At 43.1% G+C, this 23,056-nt stretch overlaps 1 protein-coding gene across 4 annotated transcripts; it reads right to left on the reverse strand.

Annotated features, from left to right (window-relative positions):
• Window positions 1-3,319: 3,319 nt before the first annotated feature.
• ap2a1 (adaptor related protein complex 2 subunit alpha 1) lies at window positions 3,320-22,223 on the reverse strand. 4 transcript variants are annotated; one of them, XM_030793362.1, is made up of 22 exons: window positions 21,364-22,223; window positions 18,563-18,774; window positions 15,515-15,708; window positions 14,952-15,081; window positions 14,491-14,592; window positions 13,829-14,088; window positions 13,283-13,451; window positions 11,844-11,981; window positions 11,298-11,480; window positions 10,882-10,979; window positions 10,497-10,728; window positions 9,929-10,099; window positions 9,596-9,747; window positions 9,110-9,154; window positions 8,383-8,466; window positions 7,986-8,068; window positions 7,139-7,223; window positions 6,661-6,789; window positions 6,162-6,278; window positions 5,677-5,746; window positions 5,241-5,375; window positions 3,320-4,841 (listed from the first exon to the last, which is right to left on the reverse strand). In XM_030793362.1, exons 1-22 carry the CDS (start codon window positions 21,428-21,430, stop codon window positions 4,764-4,766), a joined length of 2,934 nt encoding a protein of 977 aa, XP_030649222.1. In that variant the 5' UTR covers window positions 21,431-22,223; the 3' UTR covers window positions 3,320-4,763. The 4 variants fall into 4 exon arrangements, with proteins under 4 accessions (XP_030649222.1, XP_030649221.1, XP_030649224.1 ...); XM_030793361.1 differs by lacking the exon at window positions 9,110-9,154 and having other exon boundaries at window positions 6,661-6,784; window positions 7,134-7,223; window positions 8,383-8,478; window positions 9,914-10,099; XM_030793364.1 differs by lacking the exons at window positions 8,383-8,466; window positions 9,110-9,154.
• Window positions 22,224-23,056: the final 833 nt, after the last annotated feature.

A 23,056-nucleotide genomic window follows, 5' to 3' on the forward strand; every position in this document is an offset into this window, starting at 1 on the left:
CCTTCCGTCTCTGTCTCTTTCAGTTTCTCATACACACAAACAAGCCCATTACGCCCACATCAATCGTTACCTGTACGCGTGATCCAAGTCCATTCCCAGACGGTACATGACGTAAGCCACAGCCAGTGCAGGAGAGCGAGAGATTCCTGCTGCACAGTGCACTAACACTGAGCACCCTAGAGACATGGCTCCATCTGTCAGGCAGAAAAAGAGTAAAAAATAAATTATTCCTGCAAGATCCAAATCTTTTTCTTATTTTTTGTGACAAATTGCAACTAAGTATTTTTCATACTCCAAGTTACAAATTCCTTTGTTTTTTTGCAGTGATGTTTGCACAGTCACTGTACTGTTTGTCCTTAAACGGCACATCCCTCCCCCTCCCCCGAATCTCTGTGTTCCAGCCGCGATGATTAAAACGCGGTGAACTAAACACGGTGATGTAATGTCATTGAAATTCAAATGTAAGCTGATGTAAGCGGTGGGATTCCGGGTCCCTTACCGATAAAGCGCAACGCCTGGGGGATCCAGGGCAGCAGGTCGTCCCGTAGGGAATCGTCAATGGGGATTCGGAGGTAATGAGACTGGGGTAGAAACGTAGGCTGAGGACAGCAGCGGCTTACGCTTAGTACATAAGAGATCCCTTGGGCAGAGAGACTGTCCTGCAGAGAGTAAAGGGGCAAGAGAGAGAATGAACAAAAAAAAAAAAGTCAGATGAGCACTGTTTAAAAGGCGGCTGTTTGGTTGCTCTGGTTACATAGGCTATTAGACAAGGTTATCGTAAAATTACATTTGTAAACACACAGGCAACATATTGCTTTGAAAAGTATAACACTACCTGCGTTACGTCAGTCTCCGCACCGAGGTACAGATGCGGTAGGATCCGCGACAGCGGTGGTCGCTCGTGGTCCCTCTCTCTGTAGAAAACCATCTCTCCTTTATGCAGTCTTTTGTGTCCAGACCTAAGCAGATAAGGAATTATGTCAGTGTAGCCTACATTTGGGGCAAGAACAATGACGCATCAAGTCGTGAAAAGACATAATGCAGCAACTGCACAAAAGATATAATTATTATAAACAAGGCTAATAGTTGAAGCAGCATTTTACGGATTAGTCCTAATACATATATGTGAGCATAATACTGTATGTACTGTGGCAATTAATCCTGAAGTCCACGACAACATATTTTCGTCGAACTATATGTGTACATAAGCTAACTGGGCAAAAGGTATAGCCTGTAGGAACTAAGCAAATTCAAGCAGAATAAATTAGGTATCCCTACTTACCAAGAGTATAGTTAGTCAGAGAATAAAACCAGAAGCTAGGTTGTTGATGCTCTCAGAAGCTGTATTGAAATAGTATTAAAGTCCAACAAAAGTCAGGCAAATGCATGTGCATGTAAATCGCCGCTCAGAAAAACGGAACAAATGATCCGGCGGGCCTGTGAAAGTCACTTAATTTTTTGTGTAATGATGACCAGTTCAGCGGTACGAAATGTTTTCTCTGTTGATGTGTTCTCTTGCTCTTCCCAGTTCTGTCTGCGTCTGTAACATTATTTGTTGTTGTATGTCTATACCTGCGTGAGGGAGAGAAAAAGATGAGGTAATCCCGTTTCCAGGCTCTAAGAATAGTACAATTGTATGTGATGTCATTTTCAGCCAATGAGCACTCAGTGCTGCGCCGTGACGCGCGCGCGGGCACGCTCTATTTGTTCACCATCATCAATTTGCCTTGAAGACCTCGGCATTTTTATTGTGATGAATCGTGTTTTAATTCAATGACCAATTCTCCCCGACGCTTTTCAAACAAAAGGGATGGCTTTCTTTCTTCTAAAAACATGCAGCATTGCAAAGCCATTTGGAAATTTGTTCCGCTTTCCTTAGCACGGCATTTTTTTGTTTTTCCCTGGATTTCATATTATTTATTTACCGTGCACATATCAGCCCCTCTGTGTTTACAAGAGGTGATTGTAAACAAAATGTATAATTTAAATCATTGTGCTTATTTCATCACAACACAACTAACTCCTGCTCCGATTTATACAATCACCGGGGGAACGGTGCGATGAGAAATATTCTATTTTGCACACTATTACATAGCCTAGTTACCCGTTTTCTTTTTTAAGCCTTGTTGTGTACCAACGGGTGTCACATAGACTCTGTTTACTCTACTAAGAGCTATTGCAAAATTGCGTTGCCTGCAGGTTTATGCAGCCGTTTTGAATACGCAACATACGGACTGTAACACACGGATATCTCTGCAGTCCAGAAGAATTTCCACATATTCATATTGCACTGGTATCGAACCAAATTCCTCAGGATTTTTCAGGGCAACGCATAATCTCTTGAGATTGTGGCCTAGTTAGTGATTAGTCTAGAGCTCAGCTCCTTGAGATTCTGCATGATCAGCCTCATTATTCCACCACACACACACACACACACACACACACACAGAGAAGTAGTAGGACACATGATGGAGTATATGGCATAGTTTTTACTTTCACATTATTTAGTACAGAGTAAATTGAATCTAACACAGGTATCTGACAGGTTGAACACCGATACACTGGGGCTGTATTAGCTAGCGGATACTGCATAGACACATACAGACACACACGCACACACCATGAAAATGACTCAATACTCAACTACCATGACAAAAAATATCACTAATGCATTTCTGCATCAAGTGAGAAGCATAGTGAATTCTTATTGAACTAATATGACAATGTTCCATAAACTTCATTAGATTTTTTTTTAAATTTGTGGTATATACACACACACACATCAAACATACACACACACACCATACACACACACACTCACCTCACAATGCTGACCAAAGGAAAAAAACAAAACGAAAAACAAACAGAAAATTCAACATCATCCCTGTATTTGTGACTGACAGATGGTTGTCGCTTTGGTCCTGCGCTCTCTCTTTTCTCTTTAAGCCCTCCGCCCTCTAGATAAGTGTGGTAAACTGTGTGTGTTATTCTGTGTGTGTGTGTACACCTGTCTATGTGTGGGTGTGTTAACGCAGGGTTATAAGTGCCCTTGAAATTTTCAGGTAAAAGGAGAAAGAAAAAGAAAAAGAAAAAAAATCTGGTCTCGTTTAATGACACCAGTCAATCCATCTTTCGACAGCCACACGAAAATGTGCGTATGTGTGTGTGTAGAAACTTGAGTGTTTTTTTTTTTTGAGGTATCCTCTATCCACACTTTTTTTCAGTCAGTCAGTTTTTTTTTTTTGCGCTGGAGGACAGGTGGACACTCTTTATGTCCACCAGCCTGATTTTACAGCACAGATAATAAAAAGACAAAAAAGAGAGAGAGAGAGAGAGAGAGAGAAAAAAAACAAAAACTTCTAGAGAAGAGAGAGCGACTCAAACACGTCTCCACAGCCACTGTGCTCTGCATATGCCCAGACAGCTTAACATCTGTCGTCCTTCATTCACACCCTCTTTCTCCTTCTCTCTTTTAACACTGTAAACCTATCGCAATGCTCAGCGCTCATTCGCCCTTAGTATCAGCGTAGAATGGAATGTCCAAAAAAAAGAAAAAAAAAAAAAAAAAACACAACCCCACAATACACCATTCAGAAAGCGTACAAACACACCAACAATAGCACTATCAAAAACAAAGGGACAGAAAAAAAACATACAAACGCAACCATGAAGCATAATCATTTACATAATTTTTTTTCCTTATAGTTCATAAACATTGTGTATTTCTCAGGTATGGAATCATGATAAAGTTTATATGTGACAGGCAATGGGGAAAGATTTTATATATATATCTATAAAAAAAAAAAATCGCTCCTCTCTCAAAACCTTTTTTAAAGTGCACTGGCCATTTCTACATCAAACGGGAATGTGGTGGGATCAGTCTGGAATATTGTCAGAAGCACTCCTGGAACATCTGCTGTCCACTATGTACACTAATGACTGGGGCAGTTTGAGTTTGGATAGGAAAGGAAAGAGAGGAGGACGAATGAGGGAGTTAGTGATTCTGGCCTATCACAAAAGGAAGTGCCATTTTCTTTAGTGTATTCCCAAGTGTTTCCTGTTTCTGGAATTTTCAATAAGGAGCATTCTGCTCACAACTTCTTCTTTTTTTTTTTTTTCTCACCTAGGTCACAAGAAATGTTAGACGGACACAGCTTATGTGTAGCTGAGGATTAGTGTGTGTGTGTTTGAACGTGTGTGTGAATTTATGTATGAACGTGCATATGCGAGTGAAATCTCCCATGTGTCCTCCTAGGAATTCCTTAGGACTGAAATGTTGGACAAATGTTGAACAAACACAGAGCGAGAGAGAGAAGAATCTCTCTTTCTGTCTGCAAGCTTTTTCTTCTCTCCCTGACCCACGACACACTAGCTGTCAACACAAGCACAGAACTTCAATCAGTTAACAGGTAGGACGGAGAACAGAAATATCACCACAATCCTGTGCTTCTCTCTCACTGACACACAAACACACACACACACACACTCACACACTCTCACTCACACACACTCAATCCCTCACACATGGGTAAACACCAATAAAAACAAGAACTGTAGCGCTGATGACAATAATAACGGTAATAATAATCATCATCATAATTATCAGAAATAGGACAGTAATATGGCTGCCAAGGGATGACAGCTGTGTTTTCCCTTATGTACGAATGCTTTTGGAGATTTCTTTGTTCAGGGGTTCTGGAACGCTGGTCTAGGTGTTGGTTCTAGAATGTGATGGTCTATGCGCAAATCCTAGAAGCGAGGTTCTAGAACTGTTCTGCGAGCAGGTCACACAGACGCTTGGAAACGGTGTCCTTACTGCAGCGCAGAGTCAACCGGTACATCTGAGAGAGAGAGAGAGAGAGAGAGAGAGAGAGAGAGGTTAAAGAATACCATTCACGGGGATGCATATGCACACGAATGTATCCTATATGTGTCTTAAGACAGATATAGCAAAAAAAGAAAAGAGAAAAAAAAAAAATAAAGAAATGAAACATCTAAGGCTGTGGAGCATGGAAGACGTGCCAGATGGGCCTGGGCTCTAACACAGAGAAGACTGGAGGGAGAAACGACTGAGAGGGATGGTCAGATGAGTGCGTTACCTGCTCCCCGGACTTAAGTTGAAGCAACAGACACAGAGATATACAGACAAGAGTGAGATGAAGTGAAACATGCATAGATATTAAAAAAAAAGAACTATGCCCCTCCTCCTCCTCCTCCCCGCAACACAACAGTGAATGTACCTGGGCTTGTGCGTTGGGCTCAAGTCTCAGCAGACAGCCCACCTGTTGGGCCTTGGTTTGGATCACTCCAGCACACACATAGTTCTCTGGGTTAGGATCCACCTTCTCCAACAGAGCAGTACCCAACCCCAGTAACTGAGAGGGAGAGAGAGAGAGAGAGAGAGAGAGAGAGAGAGAGAGAGGGCAATGTCAAACTACAGTACATTACAAGCTTGGCATGAGAGCCACATCAGAAGGTTGACATTTACAAAAAAAGATTTCAACAACATGTTGGAGGAATGTGTGTGTGTGTGTGTGTGTGTGTGTGTGTGTGTGTGTATGTGTGTGTCTGCAACAACATTAATAAACAATTACAGATAACTGTTGAGCAGAACTCAATAAATCAACACCCAGTGAATACAAAACAGTGTGTTTGTTTATGTGTGTGTGTGTGTACCTTAGCTTTGATCACTTCTGTATCCATAGCATGACTGGCCTTGAAGATCTTCTGGGATTCTTGCTGGGGTCTGAGACACAAACACAGAGAACATCTGATGAGATGACACAAAAACACTACGATCTTCAGTCGTCACACACACACACCATGAGTGAAACCCCTTGAGATCCCACAGAGGGGCCAAATTCATTCGTCACGGTGACGTCATCATCCTTGCCGCCGTGGTAACGGACAAAAACGCTCCACACCTCATCCATTTCAAAACCGCAGTAACGATATTACAGCGACTTGGCTGAGAGCGAGTCACACAGCATTTCATCATTTCCAGGTTCATCAGCGTGGCACGCAGAGTCATTCTCATTATCGCAACACAATGGGGACATTTCGTGTCCTCACAATGATGCCCAGACCAGACGCTGCAATGAGACCTGAAGCAGCTGTAACACGACACGTGCGACACAGATACAGGCAGGAGGTAGACGTACTGGCTGAGCTGTTTCCAGCGCTGAAAGAAATCGTGCGAGGCCATCTCGGTGGGCTGGAAGAACTTGTTGATGGTGACAGGCAGTTTTAGTGTGAGGTTCTGCAGGGCTCCGCCGTACCTGAGGACACAAGAGTGAATAAGTGAGAGAGAGAGAACGGTTCACAGGCTGCTCATGACCACAGATGGTACTGTTACTGTCTGTGTGTGTTTACGTGGCAGTAAGTGTATGTCTTCGTCACTGCTGACTGTGTTTATTGTACGAATGTGTACAAATGTGTCTGTCAGCGGTACGTCTGGATATGTTTCGGTGTGTTTGTGTGAGTGTTTGTTAGCAGAAATTTATGTTGCAGGAGTCGTGTGTGAATTTGCGAGCTGTCTGAACACATCTGTGTGAAGATGCATCAACCAAACTTGAGCAGGGCCGAGGTTACTATGTTTTTGTAGTTGTGTATGTGTGTTTCACTTGACGTTAAGCAGAAGTGCGTCTCTGTGTGCGTTACCTGAATTTAATGTTTAGCAGTGGGGCGTCGCTGAAATCAGACAGACACTCGATGTTGATAACCTGCTGGACCTGAGCGCCACCCTCAACCAGAGGCTCCACTGGTTTAGTCTGAACATTCAGCTGTACACTCAGTTAAGGAGCCAAAACACACACACACACACACACACACACACACACTAACAACAGTCAAGAAGCTATCGCACACTCTCATAACTCACACACTGACATGTTTGTGAGGCCGAGGCTGTTTAAAACGAGAATGTCAAGGGGGGCAAAATTTTAGAACCCCTTATGTAATGTAAAATCATTCCCATAGCAGCTGGGTGTTTTGAGGTGGCTGTGCCTAAACAGAAGAAGGGGCCACTGATCATTCTGTGAAGGGTTTGAATAATAATTATATTAATACACCACATTGTTTTTTTGTCTGAATCGACCGGCCGTCCACACACGCAGACACAAGACCAAGGATATGAGACTGAAGCTCTCCCGGGCAGGTGACTGTGGTGCTGAAACTGACGAACTGAACTGACGTCTTATTGCCGTAGAACAGGTACATCCTCCCTGTGTGTGTGTGTGAGAGAGGGAGAAAGAGAGAAAAACAGAGAGAAAATGAGCTAAGGAAAACAACCACACAGGAAATATGCCTGTAAGTTAACCACAAACCGTCATTTCTTCCTTATTTCCGACACATTTAAACGGAATGAAAAGCAGAATTCTTTTAAACACCATGACATTTACTTGGTGTCCTGTTCAGACAAAAATCCAGGTTAAAACAGATTCATTTTAACCCATTAAGGCCGAATGCTACATTAAGCGTGATCCCTTTGAGACCGTGTGTGACATTTGCATTCATCTCCCTTTAGAGTCCGACGCCACGTGAGCGCGTTTTAGATGACGTCATCGTTTTCAAGACCCCGTTACCGATGAAATGCATCTGATTTGCTGAGATACACGTGGGGAAGGTGAAATGCTTTGCTTGTTTTCCTGAGCGAGGGAAGCGCATCAATGTCTCTCCCCTCGCTCAGGTCATCAGCCGCCGTCACTGTCTAAAGCGTTACTTTAGAAACGTTTTTGCGGTCCAAACGGAGACTAAGAGGCTAAGACGGGCTAAAAATAAACAAAGCGTTTCGCCTTGTTTCTCGTATTTCAGCGAATGCATTTCATCGGTCATGGGTCTTGAAAATGATAACGTCATCTAAAAGGCGCTCACGTCGCATCCGGCTGTAAAAGTAGAAGCATGCAAACGTCGCACACGGTCTCAAAGGGATCACGCAAATGCAGAACCCGGCCTTAATGGGTCAATGCGTTCGTGCTACGACTCACCAAGGTTCTGGCGATACTCAGATTTGATGCCAATCTGAAGCAGCTGGTTCTCAAACAGAACGCCATTATTCTTACACACGAACCTGAGAGAGATGAAGAGAGAGATGGAGAAAGAGTGGGGGGAAAAAAAAAAAAAAAATAGGGAGTGAGATATGGTACGTGAAGCAGGGCTGATGAAAAACGGGAGGATTTTAAGATTCACTTGTTTTTGGGAGCCATTACTGTAGCAACGTCAGCAAAAGGCCACTAGCCAGAGATTTCAGAGGTGAGTGTGGGAGAGAGAAAGAGAGAATAAGAGACCAACTGTGAGGAAGGGTATGAGGTGTTGGTGGTGGGGGTGTTGTTGTGCTAAAAAGGAAGGTTGGGGGGGAGGGGGGGGGCAAAAATAAGGTCTTACTTGTTGAGAAGTTCGTCTGACTCAGGCAGAGGAGGAGCAGGATCCTCAGACACCACAGCAGCAGGAGCAGCAGCAGGAGGAGGAGGAGCAGCAGAGCTGAGAGATCAAGACCACGGCAGCGAAAGGATGGACAAAATAGAGGAGAAAAACAAGAGAAAGAGGGAGAAGAAGAGATGGAGGACAGGAGAACGGCACCAAGGTACAAAAAAAAAAAAAGTGTTTGAGAGAGAATGGTTAGAGACAGGGAAAGGATGACGTAGAAAGGAGTGAAAGGGTGAGAGTGTAAAAAGAGAAATGTAAAATGTAGCCAAAGCCGTGAAGCGAGAGAGTGAGAGTGAGAGAGAGAGAGAGAGAGAGAGAGAGGTGGGAAGAAAAGAGGCAGAGATGTTAGTATCGGTGCTTAAAAACCCAGCCCAATAAAACCAGCACCAATGTTAAGCACTTGACACAGCACAGCACAGCACATAGGGACAACTGAGTGCATTTATACAGATAGATAAACATCACAAACACAAATAGAAAACACATATTTACACCAATTGTAATCACTGTAACTGCAAAAAACATATTTAAAACTAAAGTAATTGTCGTAACAAACGTCTAATGTCAGCGTTTAAGATCAACACAGATGACTAGACAGCATTTTAGTTTTTCCTTTTTTTTTTTTCTCTTTGCATGTTGACACAGTAGTCTACCACTGGCTCCTTACTCCGAGTCACCAGGACCCTCAGCCAATAGGGAGTCAGAGCTCTCAGTGGGTGGTTCCAGATCTCTGCCACCGTCCAATCACAATCGAGGACGAGATAGCAACATACATACACACACACACACAAGCATACGTACAAACATACGTGCATACACGCAAACACACACGCACAGGGGGACACGGAGAGGCGTGGAAGAGAGAAAAAGAGAAAGAGAGAGAGCGAGAAAAGAGAAAGACAGTCACATACACAGTAAGATAAAGGAGACAAGAAGTACACAAACACAAAGAGGAAAACAAAAAAAAGTGATAGAAAGTGAAAAGAAAGAGTATAGAGCAGAAAGCTTTTGGTGGACAGTTACAACATCACTGCAACAGGACGCGATTTTACAGCATTTTGTTCAGAAACTGTTTAGCGAGGGATATCAGTCATAAACTATACAAGCTCTGCAAAACCACATGTCCAAACACAAGAGTTCAATTCCTTAGATAACACGAGGATTGTCTTACCTCAAGAAGCCGTCATCGTTCACGGCAGCGGGCGCTGCTGGTCCCGACTCTGAGAACACGTCGACCAATAGGCTGCCGGCGCTGGGAGCAGCAGAGCCAACGGGAGCAGCTGAACGGAGGCCGAGCAGATCAGCTGATGGCGAGGGAGTGGACTGACAGAGACAGATGAGAGTCAGAAGTAGTTTAAGCTCAATACCCAACTCACTTTCACACACACACAAGTCATGCTCCGACAGTAAGTCTCTGTGTGTGTGTGTGTGTGTGTGTGTGTGTGTGTGTGTGTGTGTGGGGGTGGGTGTGTGCGCGCGACGAACTCACTGCATTGGAAGCAGCGATGGCGGAGCTGTCTCCCCGATCTCCTCCTCCGTTGAGTTCTCCTCCCTCTCTTTTTCCCTCCTCAAGCTCGCTGACAGACACAGCTCCTGGTCCCTTCTTCTTCTTCAGCTTGGCTAAGATGGACGACTCCCTCTCTGGGAACGGAGGCATCTCTTCCAACACTGTGGCCTGAGAAGGAAAAGAGAAATCACAAGACAAAGCACCCTGTAACTTCATACACGTTTACACTGACAGATATATCAGAAAATACATTCATATTTATAACACCACATTTTATTTTTAAATGCTACTTGCTGAGGTGCCAAAGACCATAAAAGAGAAAACGTTAGAATCAAAAGAACAAGGATAAAAACACATTTGTGCCAATAACCCCAATCTTCAACATACCTGTAAGCAACACATCAGTAAGCTGTATGTCTGCATATGCACTGATATGTGTGTGTGTGAGTGTGTGTGTGTCCTGTCACGTTATTGACTTTATGCATCAGTTTAAGTGTCTAAGCTCTCACCAGCTCATCAGAGCACTGTTGTGCACGTGTATCTGTTTAAGCGAGCGTTTTCTCACCAGGACGTCGGTGCTAGCGATGGAGGAGAGTTTGAGGTACTCCACGGCTCTTTGCTGGAGCTCCACGTCACTGTTCCTGATCTGGCTGTCTGAGCGTAACACCTCCTGAATGGTACTCTTGGTCTCAGGGAACAGGTTAATGAACTTTATATAGGCCGACAGCAGCAGGGCACGTGTGGGTACCGAACATAAGTGAAACTTAGAGTGGAGAAGGTTGAACTGAACCAACGGACTGGAGACAAAGGGTGGGAGGGAGAGAGAGGGAGAAACAGAAAGTTCAGTGAAAACAAACCATCAGATATTTATTTGTTTTTCGGAATGAGTGATTGAGGTGTCAAAATAGGCAAGAATGGTAACAATTCCAGTCACAGCTTCAGGGACTGACCTGGAACGGGGGTCACCAGCGATAAGGTTGCCAAATTCTCCCAGGATGTAACCTCCGACCTTAACCATGTTCTCATGACAGGCTGGTGCCTGGAGCGCCTGGGGTGAAAGGTTAAATTGAACAGCGTCAATGTCAACCAAACGTTAACATACTTTCAGTTCATGGTTGTACAGATGTGACTCCTCACGAACAGGCTCTTATGTGACAGTAAACATGTCTGTACATGGTAAACCAACATGAGATTAACAAGAACTTTTAATGGATTGGACCATAGAGGTACGATATGGTAAATATGAAGAGGGCAAATCCGACTGATTAATGTAAGTGATCGCCTTGTATTAAAACCTGCTGACCAGAGCAGACCTGGTTTATCTGAATGATGGATATTAACTAGGTTTATATGAGGATTTTGACACCTCGAAGACGGTCTTGGCAGCGTAACCCTGCACGTCGTCCCTGTTGATGACGATCTGGATGACACGGTACCAGACCTCCTCGCTTACGTAGTCCCCTGCGATGCGGATCAGGTTCAGAATGGTGTCCACATACCAGGAGTAGTCCACAGCGTACTTCTCAGCCAGGATGGCCACCTTCAGCACCTACAACACGGCACCAAGACACTCATAGTTAACGCACACTCAGTATGGTCTGAGACAGAGAGAGAGAGAGAGAGAGAGAGAGAGAGAGAAAGAGAGAGAAAGAAAGAGAGGGAGGGAGAGAGAGAGAAAGAAAGAGAGGGAGAGAGAGAGAGAGAAAGAAAGAGAGGGAGAGAGAGAGAGAGAGAAAGAGAGAGAGAAAGAAAGAGAGGGGGAGAGACAGAGAGAGAGAGAAAGAAAGAGAGGGGGAGAGACAGAGAGAAAGAGAGAGAGAGAGAGAGAGGGAGAAAGAAAGAGAGGGAGAGAGAGAGAGAGAGAGAGAAAGAAAGAGGGGGGGGGGGGGGAGAGAGAGAGAAACTGTCGCACCATCTCCTCTCTGATAGAATAATCGGCTGTCTCCAGGTAACTCAGCATCTCGGCAACAATCTGTTTGGCGTTGCTACGGTCACACATGGCGTAGAGAAGGTCAGCAGCCCTCTGACGCACACTGACATCCCTCTCAGTCTGAATGGGATATGAGAGAGAGAGAGAGAGAGACAGAGTCACTCTGACCAGGCACAGGAACATTTCATGCAGTGTTCTGATCTAATGTACATACATAAAAAATACAATGCAGTTCTAAACAAGACAAAATCTGGGGACCTTTATGCTACACTGGTTTTCACTGGACACAACCTGCAAGTATCAGCAAATTCAACTTAGTGTTTTTTAAATGCCACTTTGTGGAATTTTATATACCGATTTGAGCCACTAGTAACACCATTAAGGCTACACTAAAGCTAAATTTTACTGAACAGTATTGATGGAAGAGAATTCCTCCTCTTAAGTGTTTTACCAATACCTGTGTTAATGTTAGTACAGTAATGCATGACAGGCATTTGCTGTCAACTTTCCATTGGCAGTTTGTGGCTGACTGACTGCATGTGAGATTCTTACAGACCACAAAACAGACTTCTGGTAGTATCTGACAACATCCCACAACAACATCTGAGAAAATTTGCTGAAAATTTGCATTTTCCTATCTCGCTTACGGCGAATGTATGAAGTCTTTTACGTTTGTGTGTCTCCCCACTACAAAACAATCAAACAAACCCCCCCCCCTCCAAGAAAAACTAGGGTAATAGGTGTTGTGCCGAAATCTTACTCCTGAATTTCCAAACAACATAAGGCAGACGACATTCACACAGCAAAGCCTTTGCCAAACTGAAGACATTAGCTAAGTCGCCCTTGTTTTGATTTAATTGGCACTGAGTTAAATTGATTCTTCAAAGCTCGTTTTACTTTCACACTAACATATTCTGATATTTGCTGAAACGACGTTGGTGGAGTTTGTACAGCAGAAATTCTCATACAAATGTGAGTACAAGTTACCCTCATTACACTGGCATTGAAACAAACTGATTGTTCAAAGACCGTCTTACTTTCTTACTGTCATACCTTCTATATATATATATATATATATTAACATTTGCTGAAATTTTAGGACTTTCAATCCTGTTTCAATCACACTTAAAAGCTCCAAAGCAATTTGTAACACTGTGTCTGTATCTGTTCCTGTCAGAATCAGCCAGTCAGAATGATAAGCTTATGATGACAAAAACATTTAACACTTCGGGGAAGTGTTTTTCATATTTTTTTAATGCCATCTAAGGACTTAATCATTTTTTCACTATTTATTGACCTGCAAAAAATCTGGAAGGAGAAACGCTTCCTCTTCCTACCCCTTACAGCCTTTTGTGTGCCTATGTTTAAAGCCACGATTGTGTACATTACACAGGCGTGTGTGCGCGCGCGTGTGTGTGTACCTTCAAGGCATTGATGACTGTCTCAATGTGTGTTTTGACAGCCTCGTGGGAGAATTCGGAGCTGGCCAGTGTGCACATGCTCTCCAGGGCCAGATACCGCAGGTTAGTCTCTCTGTGCTGGAGGAACTGACCCAGCTGATTACATGCCCGCACCAACAAATTAGGTTCACTGTGCACGCAGAGAGAGAGGGAGAGAGAGAGAGAGAGAGAGAAAACGGGGGGAAAAAAAGAAGGAAATGCAGGCGTGAGTTGTGGTAAAAAGAGAAAGACAAAAAGAGCGGTAGGTAAACTCACTTGACAAATATTGAAAGATCACGTGTCAAACTCAAATATCTGTCCAGAATGTTGAACAAGGAACAAAAGAACTGAACGTTGCGAATACATTGTGAGAGGTGACATGCTTTACATACATGATTACAACAGTGAATCAGGAAAGACTCTCAGATGGCAGGAAGAGAGAGAGAGAGAGCGAGAGAGGGAGAGGGAGAGGGAGAGGGAGCAGGAGAAGGAGAGAGAGGGGAAACAGCGATCAGTGAATTTGTCTACCTGTCATAGTGTATGATGAGAGCGATGGCTTCAAACAAAATGGCGTTCTTGGCATTGGAATGTTGGACCTTCTTGGATTTGGGAGGCTCCTGAGCCTTGTTGAGGATGGTCTCCAGACACTCGACTAGACGGCCTTTCACGGCGCCATCCTCAGGTGGAGGATAGCACTGCAGCAGCCGTAACAGTTTACAGGACAGCCAAGGAGCAGGGACAAAATAGTATGTGTAGTCCTGCAGGTCAGTGGAGGCTGAGGACACAATCTGAGAGAGGAGAAGAGAGAAAGATGTGTCATTAGAATCCATGACTCCACAAACACTGCTTAAGTCAAAATCTGCACATCCAGGAAGAGGAACACACTGCGACTCTAACTCAAACAACTCTGAGTCCATAGAGCTGGAGTATATGAAGACTACATACATTTTCCCATGTGATACTACTTCACCTTTTATTGAATGTCCAATGTGAACGCTCAGCGATTTACATATACCACACAGACACAGACAAACAGACACACAGACAGACACACAGACAGACACACAGACAGACACACAGACAGGCACACAGACAGGCACACAGACAGACAGACACACAGACAGACACACAGACAGACACACAGACAGACACACAGACAGACACACAGACAGACACACACACTCACTCACCCTGCTGAGACGGGACACGGCCAGAGACACACAGGTTTTAAACTCATCTGGGTTCTTCTGACTGAGGCAGGTAATGAGAGAGATTGCAGCAGTGACAACACCCTGGGAGAGACACACACGCAGAGAGAGAGAGAGAGAGTGCCAGGCAAAGACAAAAATTATTAAAGGGTAGAGGACCTTAAAACATTCAGTGACAATCAAAGAGCAGTGTACCAAACTGTGGACAAAAGATCTGACTAATGTAATTTATCTGAAGATGTTATCTGTGTTTCTACTGGTCAGAAGACCAGCAAAAACACAGAATATGCTGCCATCTCCTGACAGTCTACATTACAGCACAACTATAGAGCACCCTCTAGCTGCAAGGAGAACTGGAACTGGACTACACGGCCACTGTGAGCAGAGTTGATTGTGCAGCTGGTTCTGTGTGAAAACAGGACCTGGTTTGGGGTTTCACTCACCATGTGCTGGTCATTGAGAAGGTGCACCACTCTTGAAGTCCATTCTCCCATGAGCACCAGGTCTGGGGACGTCTTGTAGAGCCTCAGCAGACAGAGGGCTGCAGACTGCTTCACACTGTCCATCGTGTCCCTGTCAATCACCACAACCAACCAATGACCAACCAGCGTATTGGTTCAACCAATCCAACCACAGCCACCCAATGATCCATCAAAATTCAATATAGTCCTACCACATCCATTCAGTAATCACTCAAGAGTTCAGTATAACTGAAACGGCTCATGAGAAAATCAAAGCGTGATCATTCCCTAAGGTCCATCAATAACCTCAACCATGTAATATCTTCTCGTTTATGGGTTTTGTCTCTGGGCACTTCACTGCGTCTTCACTACCGAAATCTCTCCAGACCTTGTGGTTGGTTTAAGATTTTTTTCTCTCTTTTTTTCTTTCTTCTACGCTTTCAAGTGCTAATTTCCTCTGCCCACAGAATGAAATCCATTTCATTTTGACGACTACCTAACTAAAAACAATTCTCTCTCCCTCTCCTTCATTCGTTCGGTCTTACCCTGCCACCAGGATGCGCGGGATCTCTCCGGCGAAAGCCTCGGCCATCTCCCTGCTGCCCACGTTGGCGATGCAGTGCAAGGCCAGACACATGAAGGTGGGATTCCTGCTGGACAGGTCATTCTTTATGGCGTTATTAATCAATCTGATCAGCTCGCTGTTGCTGTTCACCAGCACTGAGATGAACAGGTAACCCTGAGAGAAAGAGAGAGAGAGAGAGAGAGAGAGAGAGAGAGAGAGAGAGGTAAAGATAAGAGGGCAAAGAAGGACGGACAGCAAGAAAGAACAAATTATGACGCCATTCTATTTAAATCCACACAAAGATTTGCTCTCACTCCCACCCTCTTCTCTGTACTCTTCAGCAGAAGATACACTCAGAGACTATAGTAGGAGGTTTGACAGTGTACATGCGCTGTACGGTGCATCACGAGAGGAGCAAAATGAGTCGTCATCTTCTCTGGTAATAACTGGGTGAAAAGTGGTGCGATGAAGGGAAAAATGGAAAAGTGTACATGACAGACTGCTGCAGCACTGCCACCCTCATAAAGACTGAGATGAGCACTGCAAAATCCAAGCGGGCACAGTTGAGAGCTTTTCGGTCTCACTGAGCTAATGCAGGGTTGTCACTGCCGTAGGGCTCACGCTACATCTCTCTCTCTCTCTCTCTCTATTTCGCATCCTCCATCTCTGCCCCCCACTCCATCCTTGTTAACGTCTCCCTCTGTCTACTGCGTTCACTTCGTCTGTAAGGGTTTAGATTCTTTGCTTTTTAATGATTACTGACTACCACGGGCCTACAGACAAGGCAGAGAGAAAGGCAGAAACCCTACCTCCTGTGCTCTCATCCACGAATAGACGTTTATAAAAAAAAACAAAAACACGCTGAGGATAGCTTCGGTCTCTGTCCTCTACTAAGCCACAAAAATAAATAAAAAATTTTCTCCAACTCAAAACAATTCCACAATGTCTCCAAGGAGCAAAAACAACAGAACCCATCGGGGCTGAGAACCGCGGCTCCTGTCCGCCTCAGGGGAGACCGGGGAAGCTGGGAACTGAGCAGCTGTTCATTAAGCCTGGATGGAGCTCCACTGTCTCACCAGCTGTCTGAGGCCAAACAGAAAATCTCAATCCTGCTTCCCCATGCTATCAGAAAACAAACACTTGATACAGGCTTTATTTGTTTAAAGGTGGAGGGCGTTTCCAGTAAAGAGCAGACGAACAAAACTGGTACGTCTAGATTTGCCCCCAAACGAATTTCTATTTCAACCTTATGCTTAAGCTTTAGGCCACATTTAGTTTGACTGAGTCAACAAAAATATGATCTTTTGGTGCCATGAAGGGTTACTAAGAAACACCGGGCTGAGCTGCTGAGTTTTGGCTCATTGCATTTCTCACTACTTCATGCAGATGAGAGGTTGTATAAATTTAAGTCGAGATGATACTGGTGGATTCAAAGTCTAACGGGTTGGGTGAAAGTGTAAAAACGTAAGCCAATAAAAAACACCGATGCCCAGCAAAGTCATTACCTGAGGCAGTGCAATCTTAAAGCCGTTTGAAAAGCAAAAAAAAAAAAACGTTGAATGGTGAGTGTGGAAAACTCTAGCGGCCGAGCCAAGCCTCAAACATTTCCCAGAAATTACAGTCATTAAGCTCGTCTAATTTCAGTTTACAGACACTAACATACAGTTTTGCTGACACCTCCTCTCAATGTTGTTGATGACTAAACCAAAAAAAAAATCCTTTGAGGGGGGAAAAAAAATCAGATGAAAAGTCTGAATCAAAATGGATGCTCAAATAACCATAAAATAACTACAAGAATACTCTAAAATCCAAAGAGGTAAATAACTTATTTTCTAAATAACACAGCAATGATTTTATTTGCTTATTTTCCGCTTTGTTCATGCGAATGCACTATTGATCAAAATATTGATTTTCCGGGTGTTTGCACTTGAACACAACTGCGTGGCCACAAAGTTTGAGCTCTCATGGGAAAGTGTGTTCAATGTCTTCTGATTTTTGAGCTTTGGGGCTTGTATGTTTATTTTGTATCTGTGGACAATGGAACCATTCTCTTCTATTCATCTTGAGTGCTTTCTAAGAAAAGCATCCTAGACCTTTCTGGGTTGGGCCCAGGAGAGACGGGAACTGAAACAATGACTGAGTGGGAGAAGTTTTTCCCTCCATTATGACATCATAGTATTCTCTAACATGACTGTTGTGTCTTGGGGTGTGTTGGAGATATTTAATCCTCTGAATATCTATGAGGTCATCTGGTCTCTGTGGGACTTTTTTTTATAACACTGTGTCAAACTTCAACCAGGGTTAAACACCATGTGATGTAATTTCCATGTTTGCGAGGCACCACAGACATAAAACAGAGCTACTGTTTGAGGAGACTGTTAAGAGTTTATTTGTGTTTATTCCACACTGACATGGTGTTGAGTTCTCAATGTAATTTGGGTGAGACAACCTCGTGGAAACTCTATACCTGTTTTTTCTCCACTGGGAGTAACAGGACTTACTGCTTCTTTCTAAGCATTAATCGAAATACATTAAATTTTATTTTCTTTTAGCAAAATAGCAGCCTTACATATTTCACCTGCGTTACATATGTCAAAGATCTGACTACTTTGTTCTCTGGTTTCCTCTAATTTCTCAGTATCCGTTTGAAAGCTTGGATGTTATTGTAGCTATAGGCAATAATGGATCTTGGCTACACTTGAATTGGAGTTCTGCTTAAAGATAATTTCAGCAACAACAAACTCTTTCTGGTTTTGGAAATGAGGGCAAGTGCATACAGAGAGAGAGAGGGTGAGAGAGAGAGAGAGAAAAACAGACTCTACCTGAGCAGAGAAAATTCCACATAAAAACTGTCCCTAAACACACATCCAGGTGAACAGACCAAACAAAGCTGCAAAGTAAAGCCCGATGTGAAAAGGAGAGCAAACTATAACTAAAGCATTAGGCAAACAACATAACCACAAACCAACACATCAGCTCTCTCTCTCTCTCTCTCCCTCACACACACACACAGTTGAGTTGCACTTACAATCTGTTTTTCTGTGTATTTGTTGGAGCTGAGCAGGTTGACTGCCTCCATGTGGCCAAAGTCGATGTCATGGCCCAGCAGAAAGATGAAGAGCAGCTTACACACATATTTCTTCTTACTGTAGCCATCCAGAGCCTTGTCTCCTTTAAACTTTGAGCGGATGTTGGCCAGCTCCTTGTTGATGCGTTTGATCTCTGCCTCTTTACTCTTACCTGAGGATGAAGGTCCAAAAGGAGGATTAGCCTTTGACATTTTGAAAGTACACAATAGTGGTTGGGTTTTTGTGAGATGGTTATGACATTTCTTGCGAGAGCTGAAAACCTGTACAAATTTCTCTCAGTGCCAACCCTGCCTGACTGTTTTGGCTTCAAGAGCCAACAATTTAATATTTGTTCTTAGCTCTCAAATAAATGGTGCACTGATTATCAAATAAAAAAAAATGCATTAAGCTTCATGGTGCCTATGAAGATACTTTTCAGTCATGACAGTGATGAGTTCAGGAGGACATGGGATTGATACTGAGTGACTAAATGTGGTTGATGAATTATGTGGATATAAATAAGACACAGAAGTATCAAAATCAAAGGGTGCGGAGGTGTTTGTCTTGACCACTGGCTATAAATCAAAGAAAATGTGCGATGATTCAGTGATTATTTAAAGTAGTTTTCAGAAAGGGGAATATACAGGAAAATGAGACTTCTATAACATCTTCACATATTAAAGTAACTGTGTGGTATACGATACCTCAGAAGAACCAAAAATCTCTCACAAAACAATGATTTTACAGACACAGAATGTCTGTAATACATAACACAGACACAGAATATAGTCACAGAACATAACAAAAGACAGTTTTAAAAACAGTACGGCTATCTGGTGACACATTAACTCATTGCCTTTTACACAAATATATAAAAAACAAACAAACAGCTTTTTACATTAAAATGCTCGCTAAATGTAGACTCAGTTATCAAGTTAATATAAGCAAGTCCTACTTCAGAACACCACCCACGACAGCAAAGAGTCATGGATCTGTAATACAGCTTAATGTCCGGTCAAGAGGGTTTACACACTTAAATTTTTCACTGTCAGTTAGGTGTTTCCAAAAAACAGCAGTACACAAACGAGGAGAAATTACATTCTCAGCTGTGTTTAGTTAGACTAACCCCATAAACTGCATCACTGCTCACTGGCTTGGTCATGCAGTGACCTAATGTAAGTGATATGTGGGCTGGGCTAACAGTAATTCGCCTAAATCCTACTAACTCTAAACACCAATAGTCAAGTGCTAGGAGCTGACTTGGTCACTTGTTCACTTAAACACTATTGCAAAGGATTCAAATGCAATGTAAAGCTAACAGGGACTGTGCAAAAGACAGACAGACAGAGAGAGAGTGTGGAGGATATTGACAAGATAGGTTAGAGTACAAGAGAAGAGATAAATAGGTGGGGCAAACAGCACCACAAATGTTTTGGAGAATGAGTGTGATAAAGTCCAAGGTCAGATGAAAACAGAAGTAGGCCTAGGTCTATGCACAGTGGAACACTGTATTCTAGCCCCCCAATATTTTGTTAACTTTTACCACCAACCAGTGGGAAGAAAAATAAACCCAAAGGGCTTACATGGAGAAACGTGCAGTTGCATATGCAGTGAGACACTGGGTGACACAGACTTTATATGTGAGTGACACAGCACCTTCAGATATATCTGTTGGAGGGCTGGATTTAAACTAGTTGGGCTGCACTTGAGTAAGGCAAAGTGTGGAGGATCATCTTTGGCTTGTGTTGTGCAGCTGGGGAAAAATGCATGTGTGTTGCGTGGGTGTATTTGGTAACAGTGCCAAGACAGTTCACGAGCCAACTCCTCGGTGTACAAAGGCAAAATAGTGATGCATGTACAGGTGCATTGGTTGAATAGCCAAATGTGTATGAAACTGTGCCAGAAACAACGGGAGCTCTTACCAAAGGACTAGGGAAAATGTGTATGAGTATGTATGCCTAACCATGCTGCAGCACAGAACAGCCCCGAAACCCGGCGATCAGATAAAAGATGCATCTTCGTCAGATCTCAAAATTCTGCCATGTAATCTTTCAATAAGCTAACCCAGCATTTCATTTCAAAGAACAATGATAAAAAAAAACTAATTTCAGTTCCGCATCACAACAATGATGTACCGTCTCCTTCCAAGTATTCCGTTTCGTTTTACAATGCAGTTCGCAATCGGTTAAATACACGTTGACACAATATGACACCAGTGCATCTTTTCAATTTACCCCTCCTGCAATGGTCTGCCGAAGGCAACAGCTTGATAAATGGATTATCGCGAAAACAGAGCCAAATCGACTCCTTTTGGCGAGCAGCGATATCAACAGCTAACTAGCTGTTAGTTAAGGTGACGTGAACAGCAGAGCAAACATCTAATGGATTAATTGTAGTTGGCAAAAATAGAAACACGGTCTGTCCGCAGCTTGAGGCCTAACGGTCTCATTTCTTAGGTTAAAATACAACTACTTCATCTTCAATATGTCACAAACCTATGCTAGCGGCCCTGCATCTAAAGCAACGTGAATATGGCACGATTTATCGGCCCGCTTAAATGACCTCCGTGTATAACCCTTGTCTTCTATCCTGTATCACTGAACTGAACAAACCGAAAAAGAATTTGATAAATGAATCTGAAGCCAACGCACACTAGCATCAAATATCACTTATGCACAGCTTCACACAGAATGTTTATTCCGCATACACGCAGGGAAAAAATCATAGGATGCATGGCTCAATAACAGAAAAGGACACTTACAATTCCTTATGTCCGAAATGAACACCGCTAATCCTCGCATTCCATCTCCTTTCGACACAGCCGGCATTTTAGCTGGCTTCTTTCTTCAGCCCCGGCCTCAGACGAAATAAATTACTCTCAGATGGTCAGCTTGGTGCCTGACGGTGGGTGTTAAAGGCGTAATCGCTTGCTTGCCCGTCTACTGATGACCAAAGCCCTCTCTAGCTAGCTAGCCACCAAGCTAACTAATGCGGATTCTGGCTCTTTGGCGTTTAACGTTGACTCACACTGGCTCGCTAATAATAGCTAACTGGCTTGCTAACTCGCTAGCCTTATGGGCAGATTAGCTAGATGCGTTTTCGGACCTGTAGTGTTAAGATCTAACCCTGCTAGCTCGCTATCTTCAACCAATGTGGCTAGCTGGTCAGCTATGCTACATGCGAAGCTAGTGTTAACCTAGGTTAGTGTTTTCGCTAGGTTAGCTAATTCATTCAAACCTATTCGGTAGTCTGTCGCCAGACCACACAGCAACTCGCTGTTTTGTGCCACTGTTGTATGTCATGAAATTATCCGGTCCAGAGTAAATATTCTGATATCATACACGATATCTGACAGGGCTGAGAAAAATATCAAATTATTAACGGTTCTCGCTGGTTAACTGTAAGTCACGCACTGCAAGCTAGCTAAACAGCTAGCTGGCTGGCTAGCTATATCAAATGTTAGAATACATCACCCAAAATGACCGGTAGTCAAACAGCGAGTGATCCTATTTTCTGTACAAGTTTTTTCAACTGCTTTATTTCCCAATTAGTAATTGTATTCGGTGCGAAGTCTTGAATAATGTATGTGGGTATTCGCTGAGTCGGTATCCCTGGCCAGGGCTCGTGACAGAACAAGCAGCGGGCACTGGACGCTTGCCTCCAGTAGAAGAATTCTTGTCCTTCCTCCCGCTAAGACCCGCCTTTGCAAGCTCATTTGACTTATCTGATTGGAGAAATATGTTTATTTGCCTACCGCGAACAACATTATTAGTCCATCTCCAAGTCACTTACACACTGTAAAACGCTATGCATCGGCTTGCACTGTTCATGAACGCTGTAATAGGTGTCAAAGTACAAAATGACTTGTTTTATGAAGAAGTGTACAAATACTGTGATGTCAGATAATAATTAACTATCTATCTATCTATCTATCTATCTATCTATCTATCTATCTATCTATCTATCTATCTATCTATCTATCTATCTATCTATCTATCCAGTGCCCTGTCCCTTCTTTCTTCTTCTTTTAAAAAGTTCGTTTTTCATAGTGCTTTCCTTCAAACATTAATTCATTTATACTGTTCATAGCGGTGTGAGAAGAGATAATTCCATTTTGAAAATAACACATTTTAGGGAAATACAGAGGTCATGGGTTTGAAAATGTCTAGAAGAAAAAAAAGCTCAGCCATTTCAGGGTCATTGGTTCAGTTCCTGAGCGTGACAGGAAAATCTTGAATCTGTGGTCCAATTCCAATCCAGAAGAATGACATCTTCCTGCACATCCCCTTTCCATTTCCAATTGGGGAAATAAATTTTGCAGTGGTGAGCAGTTGTATTGTTCTAGTTATACAGTGGCATATACATATTTCGAAAGTCATTTTATTTTGGTGTGCTACACAGATTAAGTAAACCAGTTAACATTAATTTAAAGATCAAATAATGATGCGGATTCC

This window comes from Chanos chanos, chromosome 16 (assembly GCF_902362185.1).
Source record: "Chanos chanos chromosome 16, fChaCha1.1, whole genome shotgun sequence".
NCBI lineage: Eukaryota > Metazoa > Chordata > Actinopteri > Gonorynchiformes > Chanidae > Chanos > Chanos chanos.

What these genes read in the sequence shown, in the direction of transcription:
- ap2a1 (XM_030793362.1), bottom strand. Translation starts at nt 21,430, where the DNA reads ATGCCGGCTGTGTCGAAAGGAGATGGAATGCGAGGATTAGCGGTGTTC. An exon ending in CCGCGCATCCTGGTGGCAGG is followed by an intron (nt 15,082 to 15,514) that starts GTAAGACCGAAC and finishes GGTGATTGACAG; the next exon opens with GGACACGATGGACAGTGTGA. An exon ending in CCGTGTCCCGTCTCAGCAGG is followed by an intron (nt 14,089 to 14,490) that starts GTGAGTGAGTGT and finishes CTCCTCTCTCAG; the next exon opens with ATTGTGTCCTCAGCCTCCAC.